Source organism: Callorhinchus milii, unplaced genomic scaffold, assembly GCF_018977255.1.
Source record: "Callorhinchus milii isolate IMCB2004 unplaced genomic scaffold, IMCB_Cmil_1.0 Scaffold3, whole genome shotgun sequence".
Classification (NCBI taxonomy): domain Eukaryota; kingdom Metazoa; phylum Chordata; class Chondrichthyes; order Chimaeriformes; family Callorhinchidae; genus Callorhinchus; species Callorhinchus milii.
In genome coordinates, this window is record NW_024704744.1 from 93,982,874 (window position 1) to 94,004,484 (window position 21,611).

General features: G+C 44.1%; 1 protein-coding gene across 1 annotated transcript in view; it reads right to left on the reverse strand.

Annotated features, from left to right (window-relative positions):
- capn2l (calpain 2, (m/II) large subunit, like) overlaps positions 1 to 21,611 on the reverse strand; it is a 32,376-nt gene that overhangs the window by 978 nt on the left and 9,787 nt on the right. Inside the window, exons 3-20 of the mRNA XM_007896831.2 lie at positions 18,237 to 18,355; positions 17,914 to 18,047; positions 16,437 to 16,605; positions 15,873 to 15,956; positions 14,652 to 14,737; positions 13,691 to 13,765; positions 11,803 to 11,963; positions 10,732 to 10,901; positions 10,215 to 10,226; positions 8,374 to 8,585; positions 7,060 to 7,105; positions 6,200 to 6,259; positions 5,382 to 5,439; positions 4,717 to 4,781; positions 3,999 to 4,067; positions 3,184 to 3,262; positions 1,687 to 1,803; positions 950 to 1,008 (exon numbers count right to left, since the gene is read on the reverse strand). Coding sequence (XP_007895022.1) covers positions 950 to 1,008; positions 1,687 to 1,803; positions 3,184 to 3,262; positions 3,999 to 4,067; positions 4,717 to 4,781; positions 5,382 to 5,439; positions 6,200 to 6,259; positions 7,060 to 7,105; positions 8,374 to 8,585; positions 10,215 to 10,226; positions 10,732 to 10,901; positions 11,803 to 11,963; positions 13,691 to 13,765; positions 14,652 to 14,737; positions 15,873 to 15,956; positions 16,437 to 16,605; positions 17,914 to 18,047; positions 18,237 to 18,355 — 1,775 coding nt within the window. The remainder of the gene's footprint in view (positions 1 to 949; positions 1,009 to 1,686; positions 1,804 to 3,183; positions 3,263 to 3,998; positions 4,068 to 4,716; positions 4,782 to 5,381; positions 5,440 to 6,199; positions 6,260 to 7,059; positions 7,106 to 8,373; positions 8,586 to 10,214; positions 10,227 to 10,731; positions 10,902 to 11,802; positions 11,964 to 13,690; positions 13,766 to 14,651; positions 14,738 to 15,872; positions 15,957 to 16,436; positions 16,606 to 17,913; positions 18,048 to 18,236; positions 18,356 to 21,611) is intronic.

Here is a 21,611-nt window from a genome sequence, read left to right on the forward strand (position 1 = left end):
ACTTTCAAAGTACCTACAGTTAACTATTACAGTGTGCTCTATTCATTGATCCCCTGCCCAAACTCCTGGACTTCTCTGAACACCCTGTGTTCTGTTTATTATACTATTTATCACCTTAATGCTCCTAACTCACAACTCCTCTCAACACTGTATTTCTAACAACTGAGAACATCTATGTGGATTAGATGATGAATACAGTGCATTATATTACTGCATTACAGTACAATTACACAACTGTAATTAGAGTATTACACTAATAGTACAGTACCCTACTATGAATAATAATCTTTGCATTTGATATAGCGCCTTATCACGTCTTCAAGACGTCTCAAAGTGCTTCACAGAATGCATTGTAAATTGAATTAACTGCATTTTGTGGGCGAAACGCAGCAGCCAATTGCACGCAACGGTGATTGATTGATCAAATTATTATTTTGATTTTTTTGAAGGGTTTACTACCCCCGGATAAAAGATCTGCTAATTGGCTAACAACCAAGTTCCCATTTACTGCTCGGTAAACAGAGGCGTGTGGAGTAAGGAAACTTGCCCAAAGTTTTGCCCTGCCGGGAATCGAACCCAGGTCCTCTCGCTTGCGAAGCATGTGCTCTAACCACTACGCTACAAGACTCTGCATGCGTATTAGTATAATTGTGCAATAATGGAGTAATGTAATGCACTGTATTCATCATCTAACCAACTACATCCACATACTATAAATGTTTGTTATATTTTGGTTAGGGGCCTGAGTTTGTGTTATTGTTGACCCATAAATGCCAGTACCCGCCTTTGGATTAAACAGCCAGTTCTTTTATCTATTTTAAGACGAAGAAGGAAATTGATTTCAAACATTGTCCATTGCCTTCTGTGCTACAGCAGTAATTATATACAACTCACATTTACATATAGTGCCTTTCACAATAAAACAAACATCTCAAAGTGCTTTATATACCTGAACAATATCAAGCTGCACGGTTCCTTCCCCTCCTTCGTCTAATAATTTGAATATTCCTGAAAAAAGCAAAAGCAACATGAAGTAAGTTAGAAACAAACAGAATTGCCACTACTGTATGTTGATTTTTTCAAATCTTAAGAGTATCCAAACCAAGCAGTGATCCACGCATCCCATCTATACACAGAAATTCCAGAGATATTTATCTTAATGGAATTTTAACCCTCTCCCTGGAGGGATGCATCCTGCTTACCCAATTCCAGAGAGTATATTGGGCGCAGGTTGGCAAGAGTCGAAGCTTAGGGAACCCGGAGTGTGTGTTGGGGTAACTGCTGGAGTCTAACCAGCTAAAACCACACAGCTTGGCATTGATAGCAGTATCTGGTCAGCTTTCCCACTGCTTGTCCAGATAGGACCATGCTACCGGTGAGGGCTTTGGCTTGTAGGGTTAACAGGAGCTCAGTGGGAAAAAATCTCACTGCCCTCGGTGACTAGTCTGCCCTCTAAGTCCTGCTGATGAGCCAGGCTGGGCTGTGCCATCCTCAGTAGTGCCTTCTAACTGAATTTAAGATATTTTCCAAGATTTATACAACCTTCTTAACACAAAAATGTTCTCCCAGGCTGAGGATCACATTGAATTTTAAGCCCCGGATCGCATGAAGAAATGCTGGGATGCAAAGGCTTGCAGCCTGGGACGAGTATTCCTTTCCACAGAAGACATTTAGCTTGAAACTCACTGAACATGGTTTCCAAGCGGACCAAACATCCAACAAAGTTATCGAAGTCGATCTCCAAATTATTGTCTGCGTATCGGGCAATGAGGATCTGAACCAAATGATTGTTCAGATTGAAACCTGGAGGGGAAAAAAAAACGTATCAGACAGTTCTTGTGGATTTCTGCGCAGAGCTAAATTCTCTCTGTAACTTCTAAAACCCTCGACTGTGTTTTATTTTCTATGGCAGGGCTTATGGAGTCTCCTGGTCTGCGTCATTTCAGGCCACGCACTGAGATGTAGCGAAAACATTGATATTGCAATGATAAAGCTACTCAAATGTCAGCTTAGTGTGATATTACTGCGATATTAAAGCTAGTCGCTGAATGACAGAGTAACCCGTTATCATAGGGCCATCTGGGTCATGTAGCTCAGAGGTCATACCTCACTTTCAAAGCCCTCCACGGCCTTGTTCCTCCTTACCTCTGTGAGCAACTAACCCCATATCGGGCTGTCCGTTCCCTCTGCTTGATGGACTTTGGCCTGCTAGACGTCACCCACCCTGAGAGCCCCTCCATCAGCAGTCGGGCCTTCAGTCTTTCTGCCCGCGCCCCCACCCCGCTGGAATTCCAACCTGCCCTTCGCCTCCCTTTCCTCCTTCAAGGCCTGTCTCAAAAGCTTCCTCTTGGACTGCACCTTCGGTCACCCTCCTACTCCCACCCTCCATCCCTCATGCTCCCAACCACCAGCTCGGGTGCAAATCCCTGACTGTCTTCCCAACGAAAAAGGCGTCATATAATGTAAATGTTTTGTTGTTGTCAATGTTATCATGAAAAAAAAAGGCTGACCTCTGGTCACTGATGACATCAGTTTCTTTGCACAACAGTAGGTCAGGTATATTGTGCTCTAAGCAAACCTGTGCTAAACAGTGAGGCATTCTAATATACGCAAGAATTCAAAATAAAAATAACATCTGAAAATTCGGGCATCTCACTATCCCCTTTTTTTCTTTGTTATTACAGCCATTTCTGCCTTTTCATTATATCTTTGCAATAGGATTGCAATACAGAGCAAATGAGGAATTTGAAATTGGCAATAATAATAATAATAATCCTTGCATTCGAGACGTCACAAAGCGCTTCACAGAATACACTGTACAGTGAATTGACTGTATTTTTGTGGGTGAAACGTGGCAGCCAATTGCACACAGCAGCGTCCCCACAAACAGCAAGTCACCAAATTATTATTTCATTCATTTATTCTGAAGGGATTTATTACCCCCATAAAAGTGACCTGCCAATTGATTAACAAGTGGGTTCCTACTTACTGCTAGGTAAACAGAGGTGTTTGGAGTAAGAAAACTTGTCTAACATTTTGCCCTGTCCTCTTGCTTGCGAGACAAGTGCTCTAACCAATACGTTACAACAGATAGTTCTTAAATGCCCCTCCAAAGAATCAACATGGAAGCAGTTCCCTGAGGTTTGGATGAATGGTGCAAGTAGACTGCGGAGCAATCCTCACCTATTTCCTGGAGAGACAGTCGTAACTCATATGCACTCATGGTACCAGACTCGTCAGCATCCATCTGCTTGAAGACGTGCTACGTGGAAAGTGGGGGGAAAAATTAAACTTAATACACCATGATTTCTGCCGCCTGAAGCTTCTCACAGTCTTGACAATACATAATTATAATTCTTACATCTGATATAGCCCCTTTCACACCAGGAGGAAGCCCCAAAGTGCTTCACAGAATTTAGTATAAAGTGACTGTTTTTTGGGGGCAAACATGGCAGTCAATTTGTGCACAGCAATGTCCCATAAGTAGCTAGGGAATGAATGGCCAGTTTTATTTGGGGATTGCTGGCTAGGACACCAGGAGAAACTGCCTTCTTTTTTTAACTAGTGCCATGGGATCTTTAACGTCCACCTGAACAGGCAGATGGTGCCTCGATTTAACGTTTCATTTGAAGGACAGCACCTCCGACAATGGAGCACATCCCCAGCACTGTCTCCAGTGTCAGTTTAAGACGATATGAATTCGAAGCCCCGACTTGAGGGCTTAAACCCACGACCCTCTGACTTGGAGGCACGCAATGCTCCCAACCGAGGCAGGTTGACAGCTTAAGTACTTAAGTACGTTGACTTAAAATGTTAGATAATGAGGAATTTAGAAAAATCCTCCTTTTGGAATCCTATTTTCCGCCATTCTTAGAAAGACCTGTGGGTGATTCACGGGGTGTGGGGGGGGGGGGCGGAGACTCGGGGAAATTTCCCAATTTCCTGCATTACCCATTCCACCTCAGTGGCAAAAACAGCTGGCCTGAAATTTTACTTACCACATATTTCTGTATTTTGGACCAAAATATCCGGAATTCCACCAATCCAATTTTGCCAGATCCGTCTTTCTGTTTTACAAAGGGGTTCTGTTAAGAAAAGTACCTTTGGAAGGAGGTGTCCATTTATGAAAGATATCAGGGTCTATCTTACAAACATAGATCTTTGAACACGAATGGTCCAAAATGTGCGAAGGCGGATTCTTCTATTCCCCCAACTGTTGACTGTTCTAAAGCCCAGGTCATGGATTCGATTGCCAGTTAGCAGGATGCTGATGTTATCTGGGCAGGTTCACAACGTGTTCCCTTTGGAACGGAGGCAACTGTCGGCCCAAGTCGCTCATATCCATCCCACGGTTCATCACCAGCACATAGCCCTCCCTGGTCAATACTCAACACATGACTTTCTCTCAGGGTGTTGGTTTCATGATCTGAGCTGTGCCATCTGGGGAAGCAACAAGCGACGTTTCCACCAATGGAAATACCAGGAGTACTGAGGGGGAACCAAATGTCGATCCACCTGCCAGCTGTCACAGTGGTGATGGAGCAAGACTGGGTGCAGTTATATATACAAGGACATTATTAGGCTTTAGTGAGATGAGGAAGATGTACGGTATGTCGGGTTTTTACAGTGGAATTTTCCACACTTTTGTCAGGATTATCTTGGATGGTGGTGGTGTGGGGGAGAAAAATGTTGCAGATTTGCTCATTCGAAGGATACATCCAGGAGACTGACGACATTTCGACAGGTTTCTAAGGAGAATCCATCGCTTCTAAGGTCTGATCCTGAAAGGGCAAATATCATTCCTTGTTAGTGGTTAGGACGGTGCATACAACAAATCTGCTCTGTGCTGGGCTGACTCATCTCTTCCAACAACCACAACAAATTACATTTGTTACAGCGCCTTTCAGGTCGGGCGGACGTCCCAAAGCCCTGGACATTCAGGGATTTTGACCCAAGCAGGGTTTGGGATCAGAAGGGGTGGAGGGCAGGGAGGCTTCGGGTAGGAGAGGGTCGAAGGCACAGTTGAAGAGGAGGGTCTTGAGACATGCCTTGAAGGAGGAAAGGAAAGGAGCAAGGTGAAGGGATTGTGGGATGGAGTTCCAAAGGATGGGGGCAGAGAGGCTGGAGACCTGACCGCTGATGGTGGGGCGGGCCGTGCAGGGAATGTGGAGCAGGCTGCTGAGAGGAGGGAGTGGACAGGTTGATATGGCATTCGTAGGTCACAGAGCTAGGAAGGAGCAAGGCTGCGGAGGGCTTTAAAGCGAGGACAAGAATTTTGAACTCTCACGTACAAAACTTTCTTCTATAAAACATATTTCCCTCTTACATTTTGCTTGTACGACACCAATCAGGAACTATCAACATGCTTTGTCTTTACTTACGTTGGCTTAGAATTTTGTTCAGTATTCTTTGCAGTTCAAAGGCAGAAATTTCGCTGTCCTGAAGGTGGGGGAGAAAAACAAAGTTCAAACAGGGATTTCCACCCCGGAAAATTTGCCAGAGCACATTGGTGGGTCACAGCAGTGTGCCACATTGTATTGAATGACCAAATCTTTGGGCGGAAGGATGGATTATTGTACCTGGAAAGCAATTCGCTAATCGACTAACAACCGGCTTCCTACTCATTGCTCGGTAAATAGAGGCATGTGGAGAAAGAAAACTTGCCTAAAGTTTCGCCTTAGCTGGGAGTCAAACCCAGGTCCTCTTGCTTGAGAAGCGAGTGTTCTAACAAATACGCCACACGACTCCACACTCCGTCTGCTCAGTTAGCAGATTATCTGCTCAGTCAATAATAATCCTTGCATTTGATATAGCGCCTTATCACGTGTTTGAGACGTCTCAAAGCGCTTCGCAGAATATACTGTAAAGTGTAGTGACTGTGTGTGTTTTGTGGGCGAAATAGGTTGCCTGCCCTGTCAGCAGGTTGCATTGGAGTGGGGTTCCCATGGGACGGCTAGTTCCTGGAGGAGCTAAGACTCCGGTTGAAAGGAAGAAGGTGGACACTATTGTTCTGCATCCACAGAATTCCCACACTTCCCACTCTAACTGGAAAACATTAGCCTTCCTGACATCAATCATTACAAAACTAGCAGTGTCACTCCTGTGGTGGGATCTTTGGCATCCACCCGAAGTCACAAATACGGGACTTTGCCTGACATCTTGTCCAAGGGAGTCTGTAGTAAGAAGTGCAGTTTCTCACCTGTCCAGCTAACTGGTCAAACATATTCTCAAAACTGCTACTGATGTCATCTTCTTCAATCTACAAACACAAAAGAAATAAACAATGAATATTTAAACTCAAGGTTCATATTGCTGATTTCTTAAGAGGCATAAAACAGCAAACGATGTAGTGAGTCCTTGTTGCAATGAAGTATTCGACATCCATAAAAATCCCAACCCGTGTTGTAACTTATAACAGGTTTCAATCTGACCTCTCTGCTGCCTTCTGCACCGTTGACCACTCTATCCTCCTCCACCGCCTCGCCTCTCACCTCAAGCTTCACGGTTACGTCCTTGAATGGTTCAGATCGTACCTCTCCACTTCATCTCCACAAATGGTTTCTCCTCTAGCCCCCGGACCGTCTCGTGTGGAGTTCCTCAGGGCTCTGTCCTTGGTCCCCTCCTTTTCAATATCTATATGCCTCCTGATCACCATCCAAGGTTGCATACTCCACCTTACTAAGCCAGTCCAGAACCTTGGCGTCTTGTTTGACCCTCAACTGTCCTTTCTACCCCACATCCGTGCCATGTCCCACTCTGCCTTCCCCACCTCCACAACAGCACCCGGCTCCACCACTCTACAGCCCGTGTCCTCGCCCGCACCAGGCTCCACAACCCTATCACTCCCATCGTCGCCCGACTCCACTGGCTTCCCATCACACAGAGGATACAGTTCAAGATCCTGGTCCTCACCTTCAAAGCCCTCCATGGTCTTGCTCCCCCTGATCTCTGCGACCTCCTAACCCCCTACCACCCTGCCCGCTCCCTCCGCTCAGTGGGCTACGGCCTGCTTCACGTCCCCCACCTCAAAATCACAATAAACAGTTAAAAGTCCTGTACCTGTGGCTCATCATCCAGTTGAGCATCAACCTCATCATCCATCTCTCTGTAGAGGAAAGAAACACGTGTCAGCGTGGATTAGCTCGAATGCTTTTGAGTCAGAAGTTTTGGGGTTTCAAGCACCACATCAAAGACTTTGGGCTCATAGTCTAGGTTGACGCTCCAATGTAGTGCTGGGGGAGTACTGCATTGTTGGAGGTGCTGTCCTTTAGATGAGATGTTTTTATATGGAAAAACAAGAACTAATGACGCACAAGAGACAACTGGCCTCCACAATGAGAGTGTAGGAGTTACATGGAAGGCGGCTTTTAATGCCACAAATCCCCTTTGTGGGTTCAGGTGTGAATTCACTCCATTCATTTGACAAAGAACTTTTTCACAACAGCCAGAGACAGAGGAGGCCTTTATTCCAAAGGTTGGACTAGTCTGCACCCCAAGCCCTAGAGGTGAAAAGAGAAATGTGCCAACGCAAAGCATACCCTCACCCTCAACATTAACATCAAAGCGTTCCACAGGGAATTAATGTCAAGTGTAGTGACTGTGAATCTGTAGGCACACATGATAGTTAATTTGTGCACATCCATCTTCCACAAACAACCATGAAGTAAATGATCAAGTTATCTCAAAATGTAAGGAAGAGTGTCTGGACGATTGTTGGCCAGGGACCGGAAGAAACTCCCTTCTCCTTTGAACGTTGGCACGGGATCTTTAATGTCCACCTGAACAGGCAGACGGGACCTTGATTTATTGTCTCATTTGAAGGACGGCACCTCCAACAATGAAGCGCTCTCCCTGGAATTGTCACCCTGGAATGTGAGTTCAAAGTCTTGATGAGCCCACAACCTCTAACTCAGAAGTGCTATCGACTGAGAGAAGCTCAACCTCCTCAAGCCCCGTGCCACTACTCTTCACTGCGATGTTTGGGCCAATAGAATCATCAAAAGGGGTCCCAGATAAGCACCTGAGAAGTAAAAACATTGAGGGATAATGTAATAGTCTTTGCATTTGATATAGCACCTTATCACGTCTTCGAGACGTCTCAAAGTGCTTCACAGAATATACTGTAAAGTGAATCGACCGTATATTTTGTGGGCGAAACGCAGCAGCCAATTGCACACAGCAGCGTCCCACAGACAGTCGTGGATGTCGAGAAAGAGCAGGAAGGAGGCATTGATCAAAAAAATAAAAGCAACTTACACACACAGAGGTATCATGAATCAATCGTCTCCTTCTGTGTTGAAAATTTATATTTCTCATTGAATGCTCACGCCTATTCCCCCCTATACCCCTCACCTCTCTGCAGGTGGTACTTACTGCACGCCAGCTTGCTTCTCTGTAAACAATCGGATGGCAAAGTTTCCATTTTGGTTGGGTTCGAAGGTGGACGGGACAATCAGGTAATCTCCGGGTTCGAGAGACAGTCGGTTCGAGACCTCTCGCAGGTTGGTGAAGGTGTTCGATCGAGCTTTGGACGCGTGCCTCATGAAGAAATCCCTCTTCAGGTGAATATTCGTTTGGTCTGCACACTACTCTCACAAACAGAAAAGAATTAGCAGCAGGCAAAATGGGCAGCCCTCCTCTTAACGGTGACATGGCTTCACGACGGGAACCATATCATCCACTGAGACTCAGTTCGCTCACTCTCTCTCCGGAGTGAGAGTAGTATCGTTTTTGTTGTATTGACAGAGGTATCATTTTTCTGGATGAGATGTTTATTTGCTTGTTCAAGCAGATGTTAAAGATCTTTGAAAAGAGAGGTGAATGGACAGATTAATTTGCTTCCAAATATAATCGCTACACTTGACACCAGTTACCTGTGAAGCACTTTGAGACTTCGGACATTGGAGGTGCTGTACCAGATGCCAGAACTATGACTACTGAAGATGGAAGAGAAGAAGCAGAACACAATGTGCAACAACACTGCCTTGGAATTGACTACAATTCCCTTTCTTGATTGAGGTTCACGTTGTGAACTGGCATTTTAGAGTCAGGATTGGGTCGAGTGGACGTTTAATAGGGAATGAAAATTTCAACACTTATCTAAGGAGACTCCATTCATTGTTGCATTTAATATAGTACCTATAAAGCACTTTGAAATGCTGCCCCATATGGAACTCGTTACCCCAAAGAGCTGTTGACGCTCAGTCCTTGAACATATTTAAGACTGAGATAGATAGATTTCTTACTGGAAAAGGGATTAAGGGATATGGGGATAAGGCAGGGTCATGCTATTAGCTGGAGTTAGATTAGAAGATCAGCCATGACTGAATGGCGGGGAGGGCTCGAAGGGCCGAATGACCTACTCTTGCTCCTACATGTTATGTTATGTTATGTTATGTTATGTTATGAAAGACGCAATATAATTATAAGTTGTTGTTGTATGAAGAACTTCACAGGTAATTGTTGTTGAGTATTAGTGACTATGTTAATAGTTAAAGATGGTCTTAACTTGCCTTGTTTTGTCTGTGTTAATATAATGGGGGCATATAATATAAGGGTAGGAGGACGGATCAAGAGACTTGTAGGAAACATAATATTTCTCAAGCAAGTTTTCTGCAGTGGTTCATTGAGGAGATGGAAAGCTATTATAGATTGGGCTTCCAGGAAAAGCTTTATCTTGAATTTAACAATATAACATCCACTCTTGCAGCGGTTAGGTTAGGTGATTCAGAAAGGCTCAACCTTCCCTACACAATGTACAAAATTAAAAGAATATTATCTCTGAAGACTCACTCTCGACCCGGTCTCCAATTCTTCCCATCATATGAATTCAGCCCAAAACGAGGCAGATTCAGACGATCTTTAAAAGTTCTGCCAAGCTGGAAATCTCAGTGCCTTGCAGCGACACAGGTCCACTACCACCAGTGGAGGGCTTGACCCTGACAGTTATGTTCTATGGAATCACTGAGTGGAGATCAGTGAAAAGAGACTATCAATCACCTGCCCCTCCCACCCAACCCCCTCACCACCACACTGATCTATACACCAGTTGGGCACAAGCCATCTTCCAGCTCCCTTGCCTGTGGTGTGATGTGGAGAGATTCTCTGGCCCAGTTTAAAGAGAATTATCCTGAAATAGGATGAGTTTCAAAAATACCACCACCCCAAAGTTTGTGAATGTGTTTGCAGGACTACATCTCCGCTGTTCTACCTACCTCATCGGGGACCTGTGGATCAAAAGAAAAAGATAATTTAGTTCAAACCTGGAGCTTTTCCAACGAGGTTAAAAAGACCCACAAAACTATCCGAATCACAGCTACCCTTGGCTCTCGGAATAAAATAATTTGCCCTCTCATAGCAGATTATCAGTGTCTCAAAGTGCTTCATACGGTGTTACTTTGAAATGCACACATTATACAATCAAACACAGCAGCCAGTCAGTCACCACTGACTCTCAGAGAGGAAGTCCGCTCAGTTGCCCACAAAATATACAGTCAGTTCACTTTACAGTATATTCTGTGAAGCGCTTTGAGGCGTCTCGATGATGTGATAAGACGCTATATCAAATGCAAGGATTATTATTATTATTATCACCAATCTCAAGTTGTGACCCGTGAAGGTGACCCATCCAAGTTCCAGTTCCATTACTGTTCACGAATCCTTCAATACTTTTGTGAATTGGGCCATTTAGACCCCGAGGTAACAAAATCCCACGAACATCCCGATACCTGCCTTATAGATAGCGAAGCCAATGGTCAGCATGTCTTGCCCCATCTTCCTCTTGGGCCTGCGATTCTTCTGGATCAAACCGATCAGGAAGCTGCACGGATTATCCTCGTCATCAGGATCATCGTCCGTATCCCTCAGCTCGATCTTAAACTGAGGGTTTACCCAAAAGGTGGCTGGAACCAGATCAGGCAGTTATAATAATAATGTGGTCACTCAATCCACAACCGTTCGTGGGACATCGCTGTGCTCAATTGGCTGCCCCCTTTCGCCTACAAAACACACAGTCACTACACTGTACACTGCATCCTGTGAAGCGCTTTGAGATGTCTCGAAGATGTGATAAGGCGCTGTATCAAATGCAAGGATTATTATTATAGGAACAACAACAATTTGCATTTATATAGCACCCGGGGTGTGTCAAGATGTGGAGGAATTTAAACACTAGAATGAGGATCTCGAAGTCGATCCGTTGTGTGACAGGGAGCGAGTGGAGTTTGGCAAGGACTGGGGCCAGGGGCTGAAATCACAAGGAATTTTAGACCTCTGGCTTTCTCATACACTTTCTAGCAGGAATCACTAGCAGAAAACATGGCTGATTTTGACCTTCCTGTCCCAGTGGGTGCTGGGCATTGAGGCCAATTGGAAGTAGAAAGAGTCGATTCTTTCAAGAACAAATGAGCTAGATTTCTGTTAGGAAATAATATCTTGGGGTACAGTATATAGTTTGGGATATGACGTGTACATGCGAATGTCCAGGTGGTGGAAAGTGAACTGAATAGACCACAAAATATACAGTCAACTCATTTTACAGTATATTCCGTGAAGGACTTTGAAATGTCTTGAAGACGTGATAAGACTCTATAACAAATGTAAGGATTATTATTATTATTCTTTGGGGATTCTTTCGTCTAGCAATTCTTATGTTTTTATGATCTGATTGTAGCGTCCCCTCCCACCTGTTGACATGGCTGAGATCAACTAAGCCAACAATGTTCGAAGCCGCAATATTCTGGTTGGTATTGGCTTAGTGCCACACTTAGGCCAACAAGGCAGCTTCCAAGATGGAGCTTGTACCTGGATAGTTTCGACATCCTCCAGCGGTAGATCCATTTCTCCAGGTGCCCTCAAAGAGTTTCAAGTTCCATTTGATGATCTCGTCTCCACTCAGAACATCTGGCGTCAAGTTACAGATTTCCACTCGGGAGTAATGAAACATAAAATCTGAAAATGACATCCTAACAAGCAGAGAGAGAGAGAGAGAGAAATTGAATCAAACAGAAGCAACCAGGAACTATTATTGGGCAAAGGTTGTCTATATTAAACATTAAACAGGGAGAAGAGGTTTAGACTACTACAACTAATCTCCAACACTGGCAAACCTTCTGTGTTTCATGCTGTATTAGTGATAACAAGATCAGGAGGGACAGAAAGACAAGCAGATATTGGCTGTAAGATAAATAATAGGAGGAAAAAGTATTTCCTTCAGTTGGTGGAAGGGGACATAGTCTCAGGAGTAATAACAGGAAAATCAGAGAGGAGGCTATAAGGAACTTTTACAGATTTACATGGATTTATAATAATAATAATAATCCTTGCATTTAATACAGCACCTTATCACATTGTTGAGACGTCTCAAAGCGCTTCACAGGATTTACACAATGTACCGCATGGAAACAGACCCAACCAATTGGTGTCAATGGTTTTGTCTCCATTCTTTACTGCCTCCCCCTAGCCTTCTATTCCCTTCTCCGTCGTATGTATATCCAGCTTCCTCTTAAATGCCATCTGCTTCAACCACTAATATGGGCAGCGAGTTCCACATTCTCATTGCCCACTGTGTGAAGAAGCTCTTCCTAAATTTTCTTTTAGATCTATATCCTTTTTGTAGTGTGCCAAGCAGAATTGGACACAGTTCTCCAAATGTGGTCCAACCAATTTTTTTCATGCAGAGGTTTGTTAGGATTTGGAATTCATTATTGCAAGTGATTATTGAGGCTGGATTAGTATAATCATTCAAAAGTGATGATTCTAATTCAGTAGGAATCATTATAACTAATAAAAGTGATAACATATCAGGACCCTGTGCATTTTTTTTGTATTAATCTAATTATTATTGTTATTTATTATCAGTTTTGTCCACATCTTTTTTCCGTTCTTTGTTTCACGGGTCTGGTTACTACTGTTTATTGTTGTTTTAATAATAATAGTAATAATATTATGAGTAATAATTTAAATAATAGCATTATTTAGTAATAATACTACATTGAATATATGACAAAAAGCCCAAAGGCAACTGCATAACTGTTTTTCTAACTTTCAACGAGGGCCGTGACTTGCTCAGTGAGTTAACTAAGGATGGCTCATAAAAATGTTAGCAAAATATCAATAGAAAGACCAAATCGTAGATTTAACAAGAGGCACCTAAGGGCACATCTCAGTTATGTACAGGGTGACCAAAAAGTTGCAATACCATCGCAATGTCTAATAAGTCTTAAAGAAATAATGATATTTGGGGATTTTTTTTAGATAATAAAGTAGTTATCATGACGTTATGGGTCACCCCACTGTACATCCAGCTGAAAACTTGTCAAACGAGACATTGGTACATTGTGGGGCAAACCGTGCTGAATTAGTAAATTACCGCAGGTTATTTCATGTTGAATCACGTCCCGCCTGGCTGTTCATGTGCACGTGTTAATGATCCCACGGCTCGACTCAAAAAGAGAAGGGAGTTTCTCCCAATGTCCTGGCCAACAATCCCCAATTAAAATTGGCCATTCATTTGCATGGCTGGTTGTGGAGCATTGCTGTGTGCGAATTGGCTGCCATGTTCACTCACAAAACACTCATTGCACTTTACAGTATATCTTGAAGTGCTTTGGGACAGCCTCCCGATGCGAACAGTGCTGCACCAAATGTAAGAATCATTATTATTATTATTATTATTGATAATCTGCTTTACCAGAACTCGCCGTCCTCCACTCGGGAACATAGCGCTTCTTTTTCTTCATCAGGGACGCAACACCACTCATCCGATCTGGAAAGAGATCAACAACATTATTCCTGAAGAAAACACGGATCTTTTGGGAGAATTTTGTCTGCAATGATTAGACCACACAGAGAGGTGGGGGAGGGGAGGAGGGGGCATTGATCAAGACACTAAGCAAAACTCTTCTCTTTTCGATTAGAGTCGGAAGTTCCTCAACTTTCACCTAAACAGGCAGATGGAACCCGAGTTCTGGAGGACGGCACTTCTGACAAGGCATTGTCGCCCTATTACTACGCAACATAAAACAATATTCCAACGACTGAGCTTGCGATCCACATCAGTGGGAACAGAGAAGGAATAAGGTTTCTCCTCAGTTTTGTTCAGTGCCCTGTTTCAGGCCAAACACTCACGCCAACTGCCTTCTAATCAGAATATTTTCCGACAGATTTGAAAAGGGATAGATAATTCCGAAGCACAGCACTCAATTGGAATTTCTCTCTCTCTACAGCGATATATATCTAAGTCAAAAATTCCATTCGAGATTCAGCCTGCAAGTCCATTTTGCCGAGAAATTTATGATCGGGCAGAATTGTGTGAAGGCTCTTAAATTCAATCCTAAATCAGAAGCTGGATTCTTTGCAAGAACTTCAAAATTAACACTGAATTTTTCCAAAGTTCTGGCTGATCCTTCGCCTATAAAATATACAGTCAATTCACTTTACAGTATATTCTGTGAAGCGCTTTGAGACGTCTCGAAGACGTGATAAGGCGCTGTATCAAATGCAAGGACTATTATTATTATCTTAAATTTTAAGACCAAATAGCTTGAACGACTAAGATGAGATGGAATATCAGGCTCCAGGTTAGATCAAGCACCTGGTTGAATGTCAGAATCTCCTGCGCGTTGTAACAGTTTATGCAATGAGGATCGTACCCATCGCTCCAAGGTCCAGTCCACTCCACTTGGCCCCAAGGATTCCGGATCCGGATCAGTTTTTCTTGCTCATCGTTGTATGTCACCTGCAGATTTAAATACAATATCATAGTCAGGTTGCTTGTCTATTGCTTGTCTACGCAGAGTCCTGTAGCTCAGTGGTTAGAGCACTCGCCTCGCAAGCGAGATACCTGGGTTTGATTCCCGGGCAGGGCGAAACGTTGGGCAAGTTTTCCTACTCCGCACCCCTCTGTTTACCCAGCAGTAAGTCGGAACCTGGTGGTTGGGCAATTGGTGAATCGCTTTTCTGATGATAATAATTCTTTCAAAAAAATAATAATAATAAATTGGTAACTCAATCCACAAACTGTTTGTGGGACACTGCTGCTGTGCGCAATTGGGGCTGCCATGTTTCGCCCACAAAATATACACTCAATTCACTTTACAACGTATTCTGTGAAGTGCTTTGAGACGATTTGAAGACGTCATAAGGCGTTATATCAAATACAAGAATTATTATTATTATTATTATTATTATGCCCTTCACCTCAGGAAAGAAGTTCATGCTCAGAGCTCCTCTGGTGGTTTAGTAGGTAATAGCAATGCTAAGCCAAAGAGTACAGGTTCAAATCATGAAGGGCAATTTGAGGGTAGGCACCAGGAAGAGTTTCTTTGCACAAAGGATAATCAACAGATAGAACAGTTTACGAGGAGGGTGGATAAGGTGAGGGCACTAGACTCATTTAATGATTAACTTAATGCTATGATAGGAGGATGGTGCGATGGGTATTCTGGAAAGATGAGACCAAATGAGCCAAAGGACTTTCTTCATCTGAACCTCTCTTCTGATCTAAAAGGAGTAAACTGTGTCTGGTAGTGGGAGGCCATTCAGTAGCATGTGCTGGTAGCATTTGTGAATGCTACCCGCACATACGTGTGTAGCATGTGTCAATCTTTGTGCATGTATGTGTGCCACGTGTCAACCTCTGCACGTACATGTTTTGCCAGACACGTCACCTTGGAGGCAGCTCAGCTCCGCTATTCAGTTTCCGTCAGTGACAATAGCCACATGTGTGCTTGCACCATATAATGAGTTCTGCGTAATCTGTGTGTATCCTGTGCGTGGGGGAAAACAGAGCCCATAGTACATGTGTGTGTCCTGAACAAAACCTTGGTCGGGGCAGGAAAATTTCAAATAAACACAAGGTATAAAAGACCTACCGATTCTGCTCCAGTAATGGAGTAAGCATGACCTTTGACCAACTTCTGTGATGTAATTGCCTCAGAATCCTCTGAGCTTGTGATCTAACACGAACAACCAGAGGTTCAATTAGTAACATTATTAACCAAAAAAAACTCCAACATTTAAGGTTCTACTTAATTCCAGGCCACACTGTGGATTTATCCGTCACTCAATAGCGTTGCACAGTTTGTCCCGTTTTTTCTCCCATAATTACACATTTCTCATTAAGCAATCTGTTCGGAAATATCATATTTTAGTCCTAATCACATATTCAGAGGCTAAACTACTTGCCAAGGTTGCACAAGATTTCTATTACAGTATTTCCAAGCACGTGACAAAACATCTGGAGCCTGGGCCTGAAGATGAACAGTTACAGAGAGTAACGGTGGAGACTGACATGAACAGGCAAAGAGGAACAAACATTTCACAGGACGCAATATGGACGGAGCGGGTTCGATGAGCTGATGTGATGGCCTTTCCTCGTTCCTCGTTTTACCGTCTTACGTGAGTCCGGGGGAAGCGGGATTCAGAAGAGAACTTACGTTTATGGAGCATCCCAGCAAAGAGCCACGACTTATCGCCTTTTGGATGATTTTAAAGATATTGGGCGGAGCACTGTCCAGGTCGTAGCACTCTGCGATCCCCCCCGTGAAATCCTCAAACCCTTCAGTCGTTGTTCCTCCCGAGAGAGATTCATAGGATCCATTCAGTCTGAGAGCAAGCATGGCTTTGGTTAGACTGACAGGTACTTCACGACGAGAGCAAAAATGTTTATAGTTGTCTTTTTTTGCGGCTGGATTTGTTAGACCTTGAGGAACAATTGAGAGTATTGGTGTAGTGGAGTGCCACCCTACTGCTGCAGCGAGCACAAGTTCATTTATAATAATGATCATAATAATCTTTGCATTTGATATAATGCCTTATTACATCGTTGAGACGTCTCAAAGCGCTTCACAGAATACACTGCAAAGTGAATTGACTGTATATTTTGTGGGCAAAGTGCGGCAGCCAATTGCGCCCAGCAGCGTCCCATAAAAACTAATGGATTGAGTGACCAAATTCGTATTCTAATTTATTATTTTGGAGGGATTATTACTCCCGGAAAGCAATCGACTAACTACAGAGGTAGGTAAACAGAGGTGTGTGGAGTAAGGAAACCTGCCTAAGGTTTCACTGTGCGCGGGGAGGATTGTTGTGGCTCGGACAACAGGAGCCACTGCGTGTGAAGGCAAGGACAGCAAATAGGGGTTGCAATCCTGAGATTTTAGGAGGATCATTGTCTTCCCAAGATCCCATATGGGATTGGTGCTTCCAAAATCCCGGCCTTGTATCCCCTAATAGCAAGGATTAGTAAAGTGTTCACTTCTTAGGTTACCACAGCCAAGCCTTAAACAATCATTACATTTAACAAACCATCTATCATCTCAAAATGTCTCAATCTGGAGTCAGCCTGTCTCAGTTGTTAGCATTCTTGCCTCTTTGAGTCAGATGGCTGTGTATCCAAGATCTGAATTCCTCTGCCTTGCCCCCTCTCTCCCCTTTTTCAAGTCCCGCCTGAAGACCCTCCTCTTCGACTGTGCTTACGGCTGCCTCTCCCCACGCCCCCGGCTTGGAGTCAGGCTCCGCCGCTACAGCTAAGTGCTCTGAGACGCGGGGAAGGCGCTATATAAGTGCAAATTGCTGTTGTTGTTGGCTGCTGATCATCCACTTCATGGCTGTTTGTGGGACATTACTGTGTGCGCAAACTGGCTGCCGCATTTGCCCACAAACAGACCATCACCGCACTTCACGGTGAAATCACGTGAGATGCCTCGATGACCCGATAAGTCGCAATATCAAATACAAGGATCGTCAAATAGGCAAAGAGTGTAAGTGCCTCAGAGCACTTCACAGGTAGTTCGTGTCAGGTGTGTGCATTCGTAAGAAAATTCGGCAGCCGGTTTGCACGTAGGATGTTTTTGTGATATCGTGTGGGGTGAACGCCGACCGAGCAAAACGCTGTGCGGAGGCAGGACTTACTTGGAGTAGGCCTTCTCCAGCAGAGCGCTCCAGAACTCGTTACCTGAGGCCGAGTGCACAAACATCAGACTGTCGTTCATGGTCGGCAGCTGATCGTCGATCACCACATCCACCCACTCCCCGTACTGCCAGAACTGCGGGCAAAGGGCAGAGAGAGGTTACACTGCGACCACCCACTGAGATCCTCCTCCTTCTCTACATTAAACAGAGAGAGATCCACCTCCCTCCCACCTTCTGCACATCCCTACCGTCCCCTAAACACCCCCCCCACGCCACACACCATCGCCCCCCTCCCCACCCACCCCACCAACAGCTGTCCTCACCTGGAAGTGGAAGATTCCAGCATAGTCAGAGTCAAAGTTTTGGCTACTCGGGACAACCCGGCTAAACACCTCATTATTCAGGGTAAGGGAAGCGATGGCAGCCAGGAGCCAGCAGTCACCTGGAAAGACAAGTGGGATCGGGTTTGAGAATTTGCCATTTGCGATGGGTTAATTAACAACAACAACAACAACAACAACAACAACAACAACACATTGTGTTTATATGGCGCCCTTTCGCATCGGGAGGACGTCCCAAAACATTAACTTCCGAAATTAACATCCGAGATAATTGTCGTATCAATCATTGATTGATCAATCTCCAGCCTTTCGATGTCTTGTGTGACCCTCCCACTCTTTTCCCCCCCCAGACACCTCCTCCCATTCTAGTGCACATCGCACACATCCCTACGAGTACAAAATACACAGTCACTGCACTGTACAGTATGTCCCGGAATCACTTTGAGACGCCCTCCTGACATGAACAGCACTTTACCGAGTGTCAGATTATTATTGTTATCACTATTATTATATATTCTGTGTACATCACATGTTTATCACACGGATTCTGTGTACACCACGGTCATCCTTTCCAGGCCACACATTCACCTCAGCCATCCTGTACACACCACATATATACCACACCCCATCTTGTGTACATCATACACATCCTGTGTACACATCATATGAACACTACCCACATACTTGTGTGCACCATACACATTGAGATAACTTGTCCTATTGTAGAGTGAAGGTCCTATTATTATAATAATAATAATCCTTGCATTTAATATAGCGCCTTATCACGTCTTCAAGAGATCTCAAAGGGCTTCGCAGAATATACTGTGAAGTGTCGTGACTGCGTATTTTGCGGGCGAAATGCAGCAGCTGATTGCACAGACCATAGAGCATGGAACGATAGTCCGACGCTCCTGGTTTGGACTCTGAGGCTTCAGATGATCTTTTGAGTGAAGGTTGACTGACCAACCAGCCTCTGGATTAGGCAGCGTGCTTGCTGTTCTAGTTTTGTGAGGACCAGATCGAGAGGGAGCCGGTGACGTGCGTGCAATGGACAGCCGATTATAATGCTTTTGCTGGAAGGAGTGTGGGTGGGCATGTGTACGTGTCAACTTGGTTCAGTCAACGGCACTCTTGCCTCTGGGTCAGAAGGAAATGCAAAGGATTGGAGCCCCCAGTCTAGCCTCACGCTCCATGTTGCTGCCTCACAGATGAGATGTTAAACCGAGGCTTCCTCAAACTGTTCGGGTGGAGTTCACGATTCTCTGCAAAAAGACAAGTGGTTTCTGAGGCAATAATCTTCCAGATAAATCGGAAAATTGCTTCATGGCTGTTCGTGCAAATGACTCCTGCCACGCTCTGCAAACACAGTCACTACATTTGACAGTCATTTCTTGCGAGCTGAACAAGTTCCCTATCCTGTATTTGACAATACAATATCGTTCACCTTTATTTCTAATCGATTAGATTTTGTAAATCACTTCAAGAAGTTTATTTAACTTGAAAGGTGTTGTATTAATGCGAGTTATTAAATTATCCCACCAGCTGGAGTTTGAGAAACCAGGAGAAGGCTGTTTGTCGCTGGTAAACAATTAAATTCTCCACAGGAGAAGAAACACCGGAGATTTACTCATTAAACCAATATCTTGCTTGAGTCAAAATTGAGATATAGTTTCGAAAAAGACTGAAAAAGGCTTATTTCGCTGAATCTGAACCAAAGGCTAAACTCTCAATAGTTTCCATTGAGGTTTTATTATCACATCAAATCTGTTCTGAAACTGGAGAGTGGGGGGATTTGAGGTATGTGATAATCATCGCAGTTGAGAATTATCCCATCACATATGTACTCCACGCACATTTCTCTCTTTCCTCCCTCACCCGTTATTTGCACGTGTCAGAGCATAAATGGAAATTTCTCTTCAGTCCATAAAACCGATATCAAGAGTCAAATCTAAAATCGTGTCTGTAAATCCAGAGTGGATACAGCAGATTTTTATGAGGCAGAGAGGGCGATGGTGCGAAGGTGGCCTAAACTGAAGCTGTTGCTTCCAATGTATTGCTGGAGGTGAAGCCAACAGTAATAATAATTCTTGTATTTGATCTAGGGCCTCATCACCTCTTTGAGACATCTAAAAGTGCTTCACAGAATATACTGTAAAGTGAATTGTCTGTATATTTTATGGTGACTAACTCTATGTTAAGCCGAGTGTGAGAATGATCAGAATTTGCATCTCCTCGGGCCCACAGGCTACGTGTCTATTTTCCTCCTGATGACTTTGTGAGCCATCAACTTGCTTTGCAAACCGAACAATGCTGCCCTGTGCATCCCAAATTTACATACAGTTCCAATACTTTGCTGAGTAAACATGCTAATTTCTGATATTCCCTAATCACTTTGCAAAAAAAACTGGAGGCAAGTAACCATTTGGGCGAGTGCATGTGACCTTTACTTGTTTTATGAGTTGAATTCGACATAAGGGAGTCCGACCATTGACTTTTTATTTGATCAGCCGGGTGGAAACCTATCACCAAGATTACCCAAACCAGACTGAGATTTCCGCATCCTGCTTACCAAATTCCAGACAGTATTAGGCATACGTTGACAAGGGCCAAGGCTTGGGGATCCCAGAGTGTGCGTTGGGGTAACTGCTGGAGTCTAACCAGCTAACCCTGCATGGCTTGCCAATGAAAGCCCTTTCTGGCAAGCTTCTCACTGCTTGTCCAGCTAGGACCACCCTAACGGTTGGGGCTTTGGTTTGCAGGGAACTAGTGAGCTAAACCACAGAGTAAAGGAAGGACATGTTCAGCAGCAATGTGGTGAGAGGCTGAAACAGATCTGAAACACCTGTTTGCAGGTGTGGTTCAGAGCTTCAGGTTTCATGTGGAGCAATGAATCCAACTTTGAATATGTCACAGAGCCACAGCCACATTCACTTATAGCTGGGTTTCTGAATACATCCCGGGCAAACCCCCTCACAATGAATTCCGCATGGTTACGGGAGGCTTATCCAGATCAACCTGCTTGCATTTTGCATTGAACTCAAATAGTTCCTGTCAGCAATAAAAGCAATAAAATAGTTCCAGTCAGCAATAAAAGGGTCCTCCAACAATAGTGGACTGTACAATGTTAGAATAACTTCTGTTGACTTACGACACAGGAGAGGTAACCTAACATTCGATATGTTGGATAATAACAGCACCACACGAATTAAAACCCTCAGTGGATGATCAATAGTCACACCCAAATCTTTTCTTCTCCAGCTCTGAAAGGAAGTATTGCGTGCACTGTGTGATTTGCAATAGGTTGTGCGGATTCTTTGTGTGTGTGTGCGCAGGCATGAATGTTCATTGATTGTTTTG